We start from the raw sequence: 18,059 nt of genomic DNA, 5'->3' as shown, positions 1-18,059 counted from the left end.
TTGATCATTTGGGGAAAAGTTAGATCCCTCCCTTATACCTTGTACCAGTGCGGATCTCAGATTGATTGACTCTTGTGTAAAAAATAACCAGACATGACACTTGTGCACATGCACATACTTATACCAAACTGTCAGCAGATTAGAAGAAAATATTTTAATAATGGTGACCGACTGGCCTTAAGCTTACCTGCAAAACCGAAAACCCAGCAAATGTGAGAAGTTCATTTTTCATTAATGTCAAAAAATTCCAGAGGACGTTTCAGATCTGGTATAGGCCTCACCAGGTAGTCATGTACCCAGGCTTCTTCTGGACGTGGCTAGTAAGTTCTAGGGCTGCCTTTCTCAGCGTGGTCCACATCCAAACAGTGGATTGCAGGAGGACCACAGGGGACCATGCCACCCTTTGAACCCACGTCCCAGAGTTCTCATATAGCCCTATATAAACATCTCAGGAGTTAGGCCTTGGTCACATGGCCTGAACCTACAGCAGGGGAAACTGGTGAAGATAGTAGGTGACAATGTGTTCAGCCAAAATTGGGAGTTTTATTATTAAGGACATGATAGAAAATGAGGAAAAACGAGCACCAAGTTGTCTTGGTTATTACCATTCTACTACTTCTAGTAGTAAAGGAAAAGAGTGATTTGATCATCTCTTAAGTACCCCAAAACACCACAAAGAAGTTCAACAAATGACAAATTTGGGGAAATATTTACATGTGAGCCTAAGAGTTAATATATTTAGCGAAGTTAATATAATCGGTATATACAGATGAGCACTCCTGTAGAAAGAACGGTGAATAATATGAGAAAGTAATCCAAAAATAAGATAAGCAGATGACCATTAAGCATATAAAATATATTCAATAAAATAAATTAAAATTGGTAATTTTAACCTTTTTTAATACTGGCAAAAATCAGAATTATTGGTCAGATACAGTCTCTGTTGGGGGACCATTTTAGAGGTGTTAACTGCCCAGAGACTGTTTTCTGTGGGTCTCTCGTGTCTCTGCATATTTTGTGGGCAAAGCACGGACTGCCCCTTTATTCTCAGCTGTCTTTTCAAGCACACAGCCTTGAAAGATGGAGTATCTTCCTGTGGGACCTGGGGTAGGTATGCTTTCTCTTCCTTTTAACAGACTGGGGGTCCCTAAACTCAGAGTCTCTCCTGTAGCACAGCCCCGTTTGTTCACATGGCACACTGGGAATCAGCTCAGGGAGCCGGCCCCAAAATGCCACTGCTCTGGGTCAGAGTAATGCATCGTCCTCAACTGTGAGCAGGGTCGAATGGCTTCTCACAGCCTCCATGAAACAGTGGCAAACTACCTCATTGCCTTGCGTGAGGGGGAAAATCTCACACTCTCCACTCATCTTGACAGGATCAAAAGCCTTAAGTCCTTTGACTCAATAATTCCACCTTGATAAAGTCATCCAGAAGAGTTCATCTAAGATGTATTCAAAGATACATGCTCCAGTTAATTCGTTTGCAGCCTGGAGTATAAATGGAACCAATGTAGATTTTTCTAGAAGGTTAAGTGAAGGATGCTCTAGCTCTCTGTCGGGCATGTAGTGTAAGAGGAAGATAGTACAGTTCCTCCCCTAAGTTCCCTGTAACCTTGCACGTCTGGATGTTTGTGTCACTCTGCACATCTGTGTGGATACAGACAAAAACGATGACCGGGATTACCTCTAGATGGTGGGATTATTTGATACTTCGTACCCCAAATATTTTAAAAATATTTTTGCTATGAGAAGAATAACTTTTATAAATGGGAAACAGAAGATGGTTAAGATTTTGACCCTGGAATAAGGCAAAGAATGGGATTGCACTTGTGAACTCCTGTGACTTCTAGCTGCTAAGTCTCGCATGAAACATCCGAAAGGTGGTTTTCAGTATGAATCTTTTTATAGAGAAGGTAAACTCTCCTCCAGATTGATTAGTTTCTCTTTTTTTAATGCCATCTGTGAGGAGGTATAGTATTTGCTTTTTTCTTTTGAGCTGTATGTCCCATCATTTAATTTTAAATTTAGTATTTGAAAGTATTTTTAAAAAGTCACTGTTACACTTTCTTATCCTTCTGTCTCTTTATGGTTGGTTGACGTTTGCCTTGTTTATGTTGCTTGAAATATATTAAAATATTTTTAATGCATTTGTATTTTTTTTTAAAGATTTTATTTATTTATTTGACAGAGAGGCAGCGAGAGAGGGAACACAAGCAGGGGGAGTGGAAGAGGGAGAAGCAGGCTTCNNNNTGAGCAGGGAGCCCATGCGGGGATCGATCCAAGGACCCTGGGATCATGACTGGAGCCGAAGGCAGATGCTTAACGACTGAGCCACCCAGGCACCCCTGCATTTGTATTTTGTATATTTAATGTATTTGTATTTGTAACAGGGTTTTAAATATCTTTACTTTCCTATCTTTCTGTCCTTGATGGTTGCTTTAAGTTTACCTTGTTTATGTGGCTTGTTTTGTATCGACTGAGAATTCTTTGTAATGTGCTTTGCTCTCTGGACTTTTTTGATCATCCTTCTTGGAGGCGAGTAATGTGCTGGTCTTGCCCCTACCAACAAATATGTGGGGCTTGTTTGCTTTCTTATAGTAGAATCACTGAATGTCAGGCAGCCTAAAATACCATTATTGAGAAGTGTGCATTTTATTGTTTCAGGTGTTGAAAAGTAGGTGCCACGTGCTGTTTTAGTACCTTGTGGTAGGTTTTCCTTTGGAGAGCTGCTGTTCCATCTTTTTTAGAAGTCAGACTAGAGTCCTTAAGGAGTAACGGTTTTAGTCTTCCACAGTGCCTGTGTTTGGGTATCTTTCTAGCCTTTTCATCCGTTTTCTGAAGTGTCTGCAGGGTGTTGATGAACCAGCCGCTGGCACCCCTGCAGCGTCTGAGGTGGGGGGGCCACAGGGTGCGCGTAGAGCCGAGGGAGGAGGGAGGACGCGCGGTGTGCGGTGGGGTCCTGCACACGGCCTCGGTCCGGGAGCGCCTTGAAGTACCTGTTAGCGTCTGCACGATGCAGCCGAGGAGGCCTTTCAGTTGGAAAGCCTGCTCGAGGGGACTCCGCTTCATTAGTGATCTTGCTTGGTTAGAACAAAGACTCTCTGTACTCGCCGCGGATGAGAAGGACGTGAGTATGAAGATGCCCAGGGCCATTTGTGCTTGTCGTCGTCACCCGTGGTTTAAACAGGCTTGCTGCGTGAGATGCTTTCTTCAGGTAGAGGGAGAGTAGTGAGAGACGTGTCAAGAAATCTGTGCACTGTTGAAAATATTTACTTTCTAAATTGTGGGCCATTTACGGTCCGTGGTAGGCAGCGATCTGAAGTGTGCAGTTCAGTGTTTGGACCCGAGTGTGTGTGCAAGTCAGCATGCTTCCTCTGCTTGGAAGCGGTTCTGTGGCCCCAGAACGTTCCCTCTTCTTTCTTGTCCGCCCTGACTCCTCAGAGGCAGACAGTGTTCTTGTCCCCTTAAATTAGTCTTTCCTGCTCTAGGACTTCATAGATGTACTCAGGTAGTACAATTATTACTCTGTGTCTGACTTTTTTTGTTCAGCATGTTTTTGAGACTCATACAAGTAGTTGTGTATGTCGGTAGTTCATTCCGTTCCAGGGGTGTACCGTGTGTGTGTTCATTCTCCTGATAATAGATATTTGGGTTTCTTTTTTTTTTTTTCTTCTTTCCTTTCCTTTTCTCTTTTCTCTTCTCTTCTTTCTTTCTTTCCTTTTCTTTTTTTTTTTTTTTATTAAAAATCTTTATTAGTGGGTGCCTGGGTGGCTCAGTTGGTGACACGTCTCCCTTCAGCTCAGGTCATGTTGTCAGGGTCCTGGGATCCAACCCTGCATTGGGCTCCCTGCTCAGGGAGGAGCCTGCTTCTCCCTCTGCCTGACTCTCTCCCTGCTTGTGCTCTTTCTCTCTCTCTCTCTTTCTAGCAAATAAATAAATAAAATATTTTTTAAAAAGATATTTGAGAGAGAGAGAGAGAGCGGGCACAGGCAGGGGCAGAGGGAGAGAGGGAAGCAGATTCCCCGCTGAGCAGGGAGCCCGTCGTGGGATTCAGTCGCAGGGCCCTGAGATCATGACCTGAGCTAAAGGCAGATGCTTAACCGACTGAGCCACGTAGGTGCCCAGGTTTCCTTTTTTTCTAAAGTCATGAATAAAGTAACTATAAAGATTATTTTACATATCTTTTCGTGGATGTATCTTTTTGTTTTCCTAGTACGAATGGAGTTACTAGAGACAGTAGAAGTTAATTCTATAAGAAACCACCAAATGGTTTCCCAGAGTGGTTGTATCATTTTGTACTCCCCGTGGTCCTGCCTGAGAGTCTCCATTCTCCATCACTTGATAGTGTCAGTCGTTTCTGTGTAGTCCTTTGACTTGGTGTGTCATTATGGTTTTAGTGTGTGTTCCATTGATGACTAACGATATTGAGCACCATTCCATGTGCTGATTTCCCTTCTAGATCTTCCTTGTGTCCATTTTTAGTCTTAAAAAAATGTGGGTTCTTTTTAATCTTTGTCTGTCTATGCTGTACATAGTGTACAGACACCACGTAGAGAATATATATTGTCTGTGTAGTCTCTGCATAGAACATATATCTGTATATGTATCTATATCTACTGTGTGTTCTGGATAGATTGTTTAAAAATTTATTTGTTTGTTTGTTTGAGAGTGTGCACAAGAGGGAAAGGGAGAGAGAATCTGAAGCCGACTCCCCACTGAGCACAGAGCCCGACACTGGACTCGATCCCACAATCACAAGATCGTGACCTGATCCGAAACCAAGAGTCGGATGCTTAATTGACTTAGCCACCCAGGTGCCCCTAGATAGACAGATAGATGTTTATATGTATAGTGAATATTTTCTCTGAGCCTGTGGTTTCTGTTTTAATTTTCTTAAAGGTATCTTTTCATGAGCAGAAAATTTTGATTTGATGAAGACCAGGTAATTCTTGTGACCCAAGAAATCTTTGCCTACTCCAGAGTTGCAAAGATATTAGCCTGTGTTTTCTTCTGGAAGCTTTGTGGTATTAGCTGTTTGTAGTTTAGGTCTATGATCTATCTCAACTAATAATATTTATGTGTTTGTGTGTGAGTTTCACTTTTTTCTGTATGTTTATATGATTGTTGCACTATTATTTGTTTTAAAATCTTCCTTTCCCATTGAATTGCCTTAGTGCTTGTGTTGGGAATTAATTGACCATTTTAAGTTTGGGTCTCTTTCTGGAACCTCTTTTGTTCCCTTGCTAATATTACGCTGTCTTGATTACTGTGGCATGAAAGCAGGTAGTATAAATCGATCAGTTTTGTCTTTCTTTTCAAGATTGTTTTGGCTATCCTAGGTCCTTTGAATTTCCATATAAATTCTGTAACTGACTTGCCAATATCTACCAAAAATCTGATTGGGATTTTGATAGAGAACGCATTATTATCTTTCCGTCACGCTGGGGGAAAGCTAATGCCTTAGTAGTCCTGTTGCCTGTAATAAACACCCTCTAATTCTTCATTTCCTACCTGTGCTTTTATGTCTTTTACCTCTGTGAAAGACTAGAAATACTGAAGGCATTCATTCTTACCTGGTTCTCTATGGTAGGGGAAGTGCTCAGTGTTTCACCAGGTAAGTAATAGGAGCTCACTGGAGGTTTGTGTTCGTTTGATCAGATGGAAGCTCTTTTCTCTATCTAGTTTGTTGAGATTTTTTTTAAAAATGAGAAATGGTGTTGAATTTTGTCAGTGCTTTTTCTGCATCTTTTGAGATACTCCTGTGGCTTTTATCCTTTCTTTTATTTATGTGAATTAAACTGGCTTTTTAAAAACTATTAACTATACTCCAGACTTTATTTCCCTTAAACAAGACATTTTTTATGTCTTCTTACTGTTCTGGGATCCAGTCCAGGGGCCCACACTGTTGTGTCTTCTCTGGTCTGTGCCAGTTTGTCTTCGCCTGCGTTTCACAGCCGTGCCAGTCTAGGGGTATATCCTATAGCATGTCTTCCAGTCTGGGCTTGTCTGATCCTTTCCTCGTGATCACACTGGGGTTATGGTTTTTTGGAAGGAATGCCACGGAGGCTCGGTGCCCTTCTCATCCATCATACCACTGGGTGTACAAGACCTCCCTGGCAATGTTAGTCTTGATCATGTGGTCATGTCCTGTTTGCCAGTTACAGGTAGTAGGTCTGTGAAGTATGGTCTTTCCTTTTCCTATTCCTTAGAAGCAAGTCCCTAGTAATTTGCCCTTAAAGCAAGGGGAGAAGGACTGGAGTTCCACCTCTGGAAGAGGGTTTGGGGACAGTGCTATCTACATATATTTGGAATTTTTCTCTAAGATTTGTTAAATTGATTTTTTTGAATCTTAAATCGGCCTTGTGCTTCTGGCTAAACCTCACTTGGTTGTGATATATTTTCCTTTTTATATTTTGCTGGATGCCATGTGCTTTTGTTTTTTAAAGGAATTTTGTGTCTGTATTTATGAAGAATATTGGTCTGTAATTTTCTTAGAATTTTTTTGCAATTTGCTCTATCTTTACAACTTATAAATTTTCACTATTTTTTAGAAAAGATTAATTTTGGAGAGAGAGGGGCAGGAGAGAGTGTGTGTGTATGTGTGTGTGAGAGCAAGCAGGGGGGAGGGGGCGAGGGAGAAGGAGAGAGAGAATCTCAGGCACATTCCCTGCCATGTGCGGAGCCTGATGCAGGGCTTAATTTCAGGACCCTGAGATCATGACTTGGGCAGAAATCAAGAGTCGGATGCTTGATAGACAGAGGCACCCAGGTGCCCCTAAATGTTCACTATTGGCAGAATTAGTATTTGTATCTGATTTGTATTTCATGGTATAATAAAGAACTATTCTCTGTTAAATATCCTGTAAGCAATAAAAACTTTTGGGAAGTTTTTTGAAACTGGTCTCTATGCCCTCCGCCGACCCCCCNNNCCCCCGCCGTCAGAGAACTACCTGTTTTTTCCCCTCGAGTTTGGGAAAGAATATTGAATTTTCTTTTAAAACACTGAGATCAAAGGTTCATTTCAGAATTATCTGGAGAACTTGAAAATATATGCAGGTCTGCGTCTTGCTTCCCCTTAGACTTTGTAATTCTTTATGTATACTTTTAACCCTTGAGCAACGCTGGGGTTAGGGACACTGGTGCTCGCTCAGTTGAAAATCTGTGTGTAGCTTTTAACTCCCCCAGAGCTTAACTACTAATAGCTTATTGTTGATCAGGAGCCTTACTGGGAACAGAAATAGTCGGTTAACACCTGTTTGGTATATGTATTATATACTGTATTCTTCCAATAAAGTAAGCTAGAGGAAAGATGTTATTAAGAAAATCATAAAGAAAATACATTTACAGCACTGTATTTATCCCCCCCAAAAAAATCACATATAAGTGGGCCTGTGCATTTCCAATCTGTGTAGGGTCAACTGTGTGTGGTAAGATTTTGATAGAGTTGTCTATTTTTAAGGAACTTTCGTAATGGTTTTCATGTGTACCCTCTGTTAAGAATTCCAATTACATCTTTCAGGTTTTCAAGATAATTAAGTACTTAAAAATCAAGCCGTTGAGTATTTTTGGCAAAGCCTAATAATGAGATCACAGATATACACACATATTTAACTTCTTACACAATGGAATCTTAGGATAATTTGATTGTTATGTCATTGACACTGCCTTTCATTGGAGTTTTACTTGTGAATAGAATACTAGTTAAAAACTGTGGAGAAAGTCAGCAGTTTGGCAGATAGGTTATTTGATTCTGTAAATCATATGGCCGAAAGAGATGCCTTTTTTTTTTTTTTTGAGCCCAGTGTTTGGAATCAGAGGTAGTAACCAGTGCCTGACGGCATGGGTCTGGCTCAGAGAAGGTTGTCTAGTAGTAAGTAGGCTGCAGTCGAGGCAGGCGAGACCAGGCCCCGCTCCAGTGTAGTCCTTCATGTAGTGCAAGGCTTAACTGGCCTCTGAGACTTAGACAAGAAGCTTGCATTCCAGGAATTCCATTGCTCAGAAAACTACCTTATGCTGTCCTTTTGCAGTCCTGCCTTCCCTCCATTTCTAACCACTGGAACTGGTATGATGGTTCTCTCTCGGAGAATGTCCTGTGAGTGGACTCGTTGCAGTGTATCGCGATTGGCTTCTCTCATCCCGCGTGGCTTTTGTGATTTCATCCCACGTGTGTATCAATAGCTCATTCCTTGTTACTGCTCACAAGCATTGGGTAGATACGATTTATGTATCCATTCCCTTACTATTGATCCAGTTTTGGTGATCCAAAAGAGAGCAGTAAGTATTTTCCTACAGGTTTTTTACATGAATGTAAATGATCATTTCTCTTGGGTAAATATCTAGGAATGCGATCGTTGGATCATAGACTTGATTTATTTGTTTTTGGTGGCTTGTAGCATTTGTTTCAAAGAAACAATTTTCAACTCGTCCTCTTTAGATTTCTTAGATGGCGATTTGGATGCAAAATAAGCTTTATTAATTTCAGTCTTTCATGTTTTATGTAAAACTTGTTTGGAAAGTCTTTGAACTGAAATTACTGTTAATGGTTGAATTAGAAATGACCATTGTAGGAAGTAGAATATTTGCTTCATTGGTAGCCATTTCTTTTCTCCTCTGTGGTCTTGCTACTCAAAATGTGTGGTCTTTGGACCAGCATGTTAGGTTCACCTGGAGCTTGTTAGAAATGCAGAGTCCCAGGCCCCACCATGGACCTGTAGAATCACAGTCTGTATTTTAACAGGATTCCCAGTGATGGGAATGAACATTAAATTTGAGAAGCACTGCTCTGGAGAATTAGGGAAGTAGGGAAGAGTACTTTGTAAATGAGTTTACCTTTGTTTGATTTGAGTGTAGTATAGCGCAAACCTAGCTGGGTCCATCATATGTTACTCATTTTGGTTTCAGATATTCAGTAAGACAGAAATAACGATCTCAAACCAACAAAATGCCAAGACTTTGGTACTTTAAAATTCCGTGGTATACTAAATGTCAGAATACTGAAAGGTGGTTGTATCACAGTCATTAGGCTTAAAATCTAGTTTACATTCATTATTTTATCTTCAGGCATTTGAACTCCTGAAGATGTTAGAGACTTGAAGTATTTATAGCAATGAGTATGCATTTGTAGTTTATCTTTTTGCACAGAAAATGTCGGGAAAAGAATACAAAACAATTGTATCTTTGGTTTATGTTAAATTGTTTCTTGGGTATTTTCTAATAAAGCAGTTCATCTTGTTTCTGTTAAGAGTAAAGGATATTTAAAATTAATGAATCACGAAAATAAAGGGGCAAATTCTGTTTTCTTTACGTTTACAAAAAGTATTGAAGTGAACCTGGCACTCGTAAGCCCCTGTCTTATCTCACAGGAGGCCACTAAGACCTAGTACAAGGGGAAAAGTGGTCAGTGTCAAAGGGAACATGTAGAGTAAGAATTGTTGATGAAGAAATTACTTTTACTTGGGACTAGATTAGACAGTATTTTTGCAGGAATGCTGACATAATAAAATAAAAGATAAAAGCTGGTTTTAGTGTGACTGAAAAAAAAAAAAAGTTTTTCTGTCGCAGTATTCTGAGCCAGAGGCAGTGATGCACGAACTCTGGACAGTGGAATAAAGTAGAGGGTAAGAGTGAGTGAGGAAAGATTTTGGAGTCTGAAGAAACCAACCAACCAACCTAACAGCAGGTTTGGGGTGCGTGCCTAGAGTAAAAATCATGGTAGATGAGGTCAGGAGTTACTGGAAGTGCTGAGCCTGTGTGACAGGAAGGAGTATGCTCTCATCGAATCTGAGTTACAGAACTCATGGAACTCCAGTGTTAGTTTAATGAATATATTGAGTTTTGCTGGAATCTGGATCAGACTTGAGGCCAGCAGGGACTTTTTGAAATTTTTGTTTCTTGGGCCCCCTGGCTGGCTCAGTAGGTAGAGCATATGACCCTTGATCTCAAGGTTGTGAGTTCGAGCCCCAAGTTGGGCATGGAGCCTACTTTTTAAAAAAATTTTAAAAATAGAAAAAAAAAATTTATGTGTCCTCTCTCAGAAGTATATGTAACAATAGTATATATTGTATATTAATTACAAGTAGGAATTGAACTTTTTTTTAACTTTTTTTAAATGTTTGAGGTTATTTGTTCCTGGAATCAGTTTAGTGTTCTACATGGCCTTGTCATGGAACATTTTACAGTATCTTTACATCTTAAACATAAAGAATCTTTGTATGTATAAACTTCATATTTATATATATAAATCTTATATTTATATATATATAAATTTCATATTTATATATAAAATCATGCTTTAGTATTTAATTCAAAAGAATGGGAACTCAGTCTCCCTTTTTGTTTTGTATGTCTGCCTTGTAGGGAGGTATGGAAACTTTGGAACTACAGAAGGACATAAAAGAAGAATCAGATGAAGAAGATGATGATGATGAAGAGTCTGGACGATTACGTTTCAAAACTGAAAGGAAAGAAGGAACAATTATTAGGCTCTCAGATGTAACTAGAGAGAGAAGGAACATTCCAGAAACTTTGGGTAACTTTTTTTACCTGTCTCCCATCCTTCTTCACTCCCATTTCAACTTCCTCCATAGTGCTGTTATGATTGATGAAATCGGTAGAAGCAGCTCGACTTTGTAGATTATTGTGCGTGCCATCCAGAGTGGATGGTGTGTGAAGTTAGAGCTGAGTTACGGTGCTGTAAAAGTCGTTCTATAAATTCTATAAAAATGACTGTCTTCTGGATTAAAAATGTTTGAATAAAGTATTTGATTGCTCATTTTTTTAAATAGCTTTTTCTTTTGGAGTCGATGGCCTAGACCTATGCTTCGTGCACACCGTGCAGGTCCTGGCTGGCTCTGGGAAGGTGGTGTGGGCGTGGTGCAGGGCCATTTGACCCCTCTGGAGGGCTGATTCTGGACCAGACTATTTGTATTTTGTACCTGTTAGTGTCATTACAACCATCTTTTTTCTGTGTTCTTTTTCTGGATGTCATTTCCTCTCCATGTTTTATGAGATAAGGTGACTTGTTTATAGACCTAATCAATTGAACATCATTCTGAGCAAACCCTGCTTTTAGATACCTGCGGCAGGCTGTTGCTGGTCGGCAGAGAGCCTTTTTCACTATTCACCCTACCCTACCCCCAGTGGTTCCTTTTTCCAGGGTCCTTTGCCAAGAATATTACAGTGGTTCTCAAATTTGAGTGAGCAACAGAATCACCTAGAAGGCTTATTAAAACACAGATTCCGGAACCCACTCCCTGCTCTTCTGATTCGGTAGGTTTAGGGTGGTACCCAAGGAAGTTGCATTTCTGATGAGTTGCCAGGTGATGCTGCTGCTCTGCCCGGGAACCTGTACTTTAAGAACCACTGGGGTGTTGTACTGTGTTCTAGGGAGGGTGGAAGGACACAGGGTTTACCCGCTTTCGGGTCTTGGTCAAGATAAAAATCAAGAAACTAACCGTCAGTCACTACGTTGATTACTTCTTAAACCATTATTTATAGCCCTTTTCATTTGGAAACATGCGCACGTATCTGTAAGTGGCAGATGTAAATTCTCCATGAGGAAGCCAATCTCCCAGTGTAGACAGATTAACAATAGTGAGCCAGTTTTACCATGTTACTCGACTAATTTATTAGACTCCTGGCAGTCTCTGCCCTCTGATTTCCTCCTCCTCTAGCTTTTGACCCAAGAATTCCCTGGACTTTTTTCAAATTATGCTGTAAAGTTGCCAGTTGGTCTGAAGCAGGACAACCTAAGTTTCTAAGAAAGTGGATCTGAAGTTGGCCTTGGGTAAAAGGAGGATGGGGAAAAAAACCCACAAAAGTTGTTTTTCAGCCGGAGGAATTGGTAACATTACATACGGGAGCAGACATCTCAGGCTTGGGCTGGAGAAAGATGAACAAGGGAGAGTGAGTGCCCCGGCTGAACAACGGAGGGTATCGGGCAGCATCTTATTCGAGAGGTGGGTTGGGGCTGGGGGTGAATTCATCACTTTTGTGTGCAGTTTTGTAGTGGCTGTGACATTGTCACATAAGTTGGGGACTTGATGTATCAGATTATAACTGGGATAGTTGTAGGTTCTAAGGATGTGAAATCACTTGGCAAACACTTAGAAGGGCCTTTCCCGTCTATAGCCAGCTCCCTATAGGCCAGCATGGAGGTCACTTTCCCCTGAGCCTCGACACCGCCCTCCTCCGTCTGTCCTCAGCCGGGGTCATCTCTCTCTGTGCATTGTAGCTGCCCCAGGCACTGACAGCACATCTTGAGGCGTCCATCCTGCTTTTGTTCATCATCTGTGTTGCTTTCATTCCTACATCTCAGGACCTTTGCCTCATTTTGCCTTTCTCAGGGTCATTTGTACCTCCTGAGAGAAGAGGTTGGAAGGGGTTAGTGGTAGGCAAGCTGGAGCCTTTAAATACAGGGGGAGAGAGTCTGGAGTCCTCAGAGGCAGAGGGGCTGTAAGCATAAACAGTTTGAGACATTCTTTTAAACATTAAGAAATGAGGTTTAAATCCGTTTGTGGCCAGGTAATAGGGCAAGTGGAAATGGGGCTTAAATGTGTCTTTCTCTATTCCATATGCGTGAGCCCTGACATAAGCAAGCTTAGTGTTTGAAACACGAGTTTTCTAGTAACTCAGAGTTAGACTTATTCCCAGTACAAAAAGGATTTTTCTGTCCATTTACAGATTGGTTTCCTAAAACAGTGCACGCTATTACCCTGATCTCCCCCCCCAACAGAAGGTTAGTTTTACATATAAGAAAATACTGATTGAGAAAGAAAAGCTGCTACAGTATTTGGTAAACTAGAAATCTGCATAAGCTTTACCCATCAGTTTATTTGTGTGCTCCTGGTGATAGAGATATTAGTTTCAGGTTCTGTATAGAAATACTTAACATTTATTTGACTGTATAAAGCTGTTTACCCACTCTTTGTAATGGGATTAAAATGTCTTGCTACCAGAGTCCATTTGTTGTCTCTTATGTATGTATTTCTTGACAAATGATGTCTTTTAACATTTTGAATACAAATAAAAATGATTTTGTGGTATCATCGATTAATGTTGAGAACCTTCCACTCTTTGAAAAGGAAACTGGACTCACGCTCTGGCGTCCCCCGTCCTGACCCATTGGTCTGCGTGTGGGTCGTGAGTTCCCTTCAGAACCTGCGAGGGGCTGGGTCTCTCTTAGTAGTTCTCGCATTTAGATCGGGGACACCGTCCTTCAGTGGGGAGACCATGGATTCGTATATGGCTATAGAACCTGACACATAGTTGCTGATGTGTATTTTGAATTCACGTAGAATTTTGGGCTTTCACGTAGGTTAAGATCTTAAGTAAGGAGCTCAAGCCAGCATTCTGGGAACTAAGCCTTTCAGCGAATGTGACTTTTCTCAGTTTCCCGGAGGGTGGTGCACAACCACATGCTTAGCAGATAGATTCGCTCGTTTTCTACGAAGGATGCCGTGGGGTCTAAGGACTTAACTCTCTTGTGGAACCCAGCTGAGAAGGGTTTCTAGAACTGATGTGTGTAAGGGAGTGATGTATTTTGAATGGAAATGTCAAAAGCCATCTCTGAAAAGTAGGTGTCCGTGACTGGTTTTCCTAAAGTCTCAGCACAGAAGTTCAGAGCTGCTGGTTCTTTGGCCCTAGGAGGCAGACCTGAGATTCTCTTTGAGGGCAGTACACACAGTACCCGAAAGACAACATTCATGTTAGTTAGGCCTTTTTTATCCATTAGTCTATGAGTAGGCATCTAGATTTTGCAATATTCTAAATTTTATTGGCACATGTAATACATTAAATTGTATTTTATTGTTTTAGCCTAAAGAACATTCTTATCATGTCCACATAATGTCCTCTTGAAATAATATCCTTAGTTAATTTTGTTCAAGGCGAAGGATCTGTGGGAAGAATATTTTCATCTAGTAATAAACAGTTCAAGATTGGTAGTGCTGGCAGTAGGATCCTGGCTTCAGTTTACACAGCGGTCCTTGTATTACAAGCAAGGTTTTTTTTACAAATTCCTTGATCCGAATTCTCTTGTAAAAAAAAAAATTCAGACTATCATTTGTTATTTTTATTTTGCCAAATAAGCTGTGTATTTTATAAATGTTTATTCATTGTGCATTAGTCCAACTGTTATAAAAATTAGTTGTATGCAAATGTTTTTCTTAAGCACATTTTAGAAAAGGACAATACAGTGTAAAACTTTGTTTCATTGAGCCATATCTCTCTACTTTAGAATATGGATATAGTTCAGAAAACACGTAAGAGGAAATTAACATTTCAGTTGAAGTTACAAATGTAATTTCCATCCTGTCATATTTTGGTGACCTTTTGTGACAGCTTGTCTCAATTGGAGGAAAGCATTTTTACTTGCTGATTAAAGATGTCATTTGAAACCATTTTATTACAGGGGATAGTGAAATTAATCTTGACACTTAGAACCACTAGAAAAATAATTGCTGATTCACTGCATAAAATGTGTATGTGAACCAATCATGTAGTCAAGATTAGAGTAAAAGTCTGTGCTTGTTACGAAGAGATTAAATTTTCTCTTGAATGGGGTCTAGATTTATTTGAAGGGGAGGGGAATACCATAGAAACAATATCAAGAAAATGAAATGTGGCTTAGAGATTTTGGAGAGTTTGGAGATGATTATGGAATCCAAGGTAGGAGATGAACTGGTAATGTTTAAAATTTGCCCTTCACTGTAGAAGAAGGTATAAGAATGCCTCTTGGGATTCAGTGAAACCTTTAGAAGGTATACATTTGTTAATGTAAGATACCACAGTTCAGATAATATTTTAAAGTAAAGGAACTGTATATGAGTAAGTCAGCTTTTCCCTTTTAGGGATTTAGAATAATGTGCCAACTGAAGCCTTGTAGGGCCAGAGTCTGTGTGTTTTGTGTCCTTAAAGCATTGGTCAGAGAGGTGAGCATCTCCTGGGTGTCCCACAAGCATTTGCATTAATGAGTTTTTTCTTCTGTGACTTTGCTCTCATCAGATACAGCTTCCATATCGGACCGCATGGATAGAAGTCTTTTTTTCGCAGAGTAAAGATCTTTTTTGATCTGAAATGATAATGAGTTTTCCATTGTATGAAATAGATTTCAGAGTGTTTTCATTAATAGTTTCGTTTACATCAGAACAAGCAGGAATGTGTTTTACCTCTTCATTTGGAGTCTGCGTGCCGCTGTGCACCCGCACTACTTGTACTGGTCTCACTGAGGCCGTTGTGCTGGCGTGGGCCTGGCCGAGCCCGCTCCTCCCTGGTGCCGCCCGCCGGCAGTGAGGAGGGGATCGCAGCGGCTTGAGGGCTGTGTGAAGTCGGGTCCTGGCCCCTTCCTTTTAGCTTCCTCTGTACGTTTTTGTGGTCTCAAGTGAAAATTCTGTGTGTGGCTCCTGTACCTCACTACGTGGTACCTGGGAGGGTCATGTCTTCATTTAACAGGTGTCGCTAACAGGCTGTGGGTGTCTCTGGCTGGGCCCTGCTTGCTGTCGCTAGTCTAGTTATCTCCCCGGGGGTGAGGCACTTGCTCTTTTAGGATGTCTTGTCATGTATGTCTTCCCCGTTTTCTGCCTGTAAATCTGGTTTAGGCTATTTGAAGATATCTAACATATATGCATCTTTTCAAATAGAGCTTTCAGCAGAAGCCAAAGCTGCGTTGCTTGAATTCGAAGAAAGAGAGCGACAGCATAAGCAGGGGCGCTATGGTTCGAGGCGGGGAGGAAGGAGAGGAGGCTCTGTGGTGTGTCGCGGAATGGGAGACCAGAGGAGAGAGAACAGCGAGCGTGCAAGAATAAAAGATCACAGACCTGCCCTGCTTCCGACGCAGCCTCCTGGCGTGGTAATGTTTAGTTTTATTGTGATAGTCCAAGACTTTAGAACAAATGAAAGTGTGCCGTTGTGGGTTTCATACTTGGTGTATATCTCCTAGTGTGAAATTAAGGTTTAATAGTGGGAATAATGGAGAAAGTTTCTTTAAAATATGATCTCATCTATGGTCTTATTAATTCAGTCCTCCTGGTATTCACGTAGTAAAAGGAGAATTCTGTTCGCAGCTCCTTATGGAGAAAGAAGTAACAAGAGGCTTATGTCCTCAAGTGACAAGAACCGCAGAGGAGCCTGGCTTCCGCCCTCTCCCTGCTCGTAGAGGGCTGCTGCTCCTGAGTACCCGTGCTCAAAAAGGTGGCTGTGGTACACGTAGAATGGAGGCGGTATTGTTTATTTCATCAAATAGTTTTTCCTTTATACACTTTACCAGAGGCTTCTCCTTAAGTATAGCAGTTTCTTGTAGAGTAACTGTCCTATCCTGTCCATGATCATATACTTGGAATTTCAGCTCAGTTTGCATTTCAAAGATGAGATAATCGCAGAAGCAAAGCAAGGAATTATGGTGATTTTTATGTTCTTTTGGTTAGCTTTAGGATTTTCTGGCTTTTTCCTTCAGAAGTCAGTCTTGAAGGACAAACTTATTTAATACGAATATGCCTTCCACTTTGTCTACCACATGTCCTCCTACCTTTTTATCTGAATTTAGGGGAAAGTCACACTTTGCCTCTTTGAAGAAATGGTCAATGTTAGGATGCATTCACTTGTGAAATAACAAGGTAGAAGAGGTGCCTTACTATTTCAGCATGAGAATTCCAATTTTGAAGTAAAGGAAGGAGAGAGAAGTTGGTGGGTTAATGACAGTGTAGAGAAGTTGATGATGTTAATAACTGCTATTTGTTCGTACAACTGTTTTGATCTTAAGCTTCTGACATAGCAAAAAGGCTGGACCGTCTTCCCTGTTCTGTACCCTCACCCCCAGCCTCACCTTGCCATGTACTGAAGAGCCAGTTTGGTTATGTTGGCCTCTTTGGAAGAGAGGGGGGCAACCACACACGGCGACCTGTTTTTGTGTAATTGTATTTCTGTGATCCTGGAAAGGTAGCTTTTCTTATCCACAAAGAGAGGAGGCGTGCCCAGCCAGCCTCCCTCAAGAGAGGCTGGGCTGAGAGGAACTGTGAGTTCCTCAACATTGTTAGCCAAGTGGAAGATGGCCTGGCCGCCCCGCCGGGGGTGTGGTGTCTCCAGAATTCTCATGACCGAGGTGGGCTCTGCACCTCACTGCGAACTGGGGATAAGCCTGTGGCGTGACCTGTTCGGCCTCGTGGTGCTCTGGGCTATAAGCTCTATGCCCACCTTTGTTAGCCATGGTGTTTTAAAGTTTCACTTTATCGGGAGGACCAAAGCTGTCAGAGATGAACTTAACCTCGCTCCCACCTTTGTCCTCAGACCACAAACGCCCTCGATCCTGGTTACTCCCCACCCCAGAGCTGTCTGTCTTCTTGACTCTCCAGAGTTCTGGGAAGAATATTCTTTCTCATGTCCTTACATCAGTGCATTTTCTCCTAGGTTGGTCACTTGCCGCCTGGACTCCCCTCCCTTCACTTCTTCCTGAGGGTGCTCTCAGAATCGCTGCCTCCCCTGGGCCAGTCCTTCCTGCTGCGTTCTGGCGCTTCGGGCGTCCGAGTGAGCTTCTGCACCCTGAGCCTCTCCTACGTAGGCCTGGGCTCTGCTCTCCTTCCTTTCCCTCCTTTAGCTGCCTTCTTGTCAGCCCTCCTTTTGGTCAGAGCTCTTGCTGGGCGGCATCACCTTCCTGCCACTGGCCCTCTCTGTGCAAGTCTGAGTCTCCAGCCCTCACTTCTTGCCAGCTCCGAGTTCCCCGTGTGCTTTCTAGCTGCGCTGTGCCTCTCTACCCAGGCGTCTCACGGCTCCTTGACTCACTTGTTTCATACACGGGATTTCCTGAAGACGCCTTTGTGCTCTTGAGTGGATGACCCTGCAGTGTGTTCACCATCGGTTCAATTCCGATCGGACTCAGGTGACCCTCTGTCCATGGTGATAGGACAGGATCCCTAACTGTCCTGTGCAGAGGTGCACGTTTCACCTGCCATGAGTTAGAAGAGGGAACACGAGGGATTCTTGGAGCGTGGATAGCCGCGGATGTAGCCTGGCACTGGAATCTCTGGAAAAGTCTTCCCTGAGACCAAGGTCAAAGAGTTTGGTTTCAG

General features: G+C 41.8%; 1 protein-coding gene across 1 annotated transcript in view; it reads left to right on the top strand.

Moving 5' to 3' along the window:
• RBM33 (RNA binding motif protein 33) overlaps positions 1-18,059 on the top strand; it is a 130,689-nt gene that overhangs the window by 46,049 nt on the left and 66,581 nt on the right. Inside the window, exons 7-8 of the mRNA XM_040643761.1 lie at positions 10,357-10,528; positions 15,639-15,847. Of these exons, the coding sequence (XP_040499695.1) occupies positions 10,357-10,528; positions 15,639-15,847 (381 nt within the window). The remainder of the gene's footprint in view (positions 1-10,356; positions 10,529-15,638; positions 15,848-18,059) is intronic.

The sequence above is a fragment of the Ursus maritimus genome, unplaced genomic scaffold (assembly GCF_017311325.1).
Source record: "Ursus maritimus isolate PB19 unplaced genomic scaffold, ASM1731132v1 scaffold_3, whole genome shotgun sequence".
NCBI lineage: Eukaryota > Metazoa > Chordata > Mammalia > Carnivora > Ursidae > Ursus > Ursus maritimus.
Note: the sequence above shows the minus strand (reverse complement) of the source record. Positions and strands in the feature narration are given on the sequence as shown.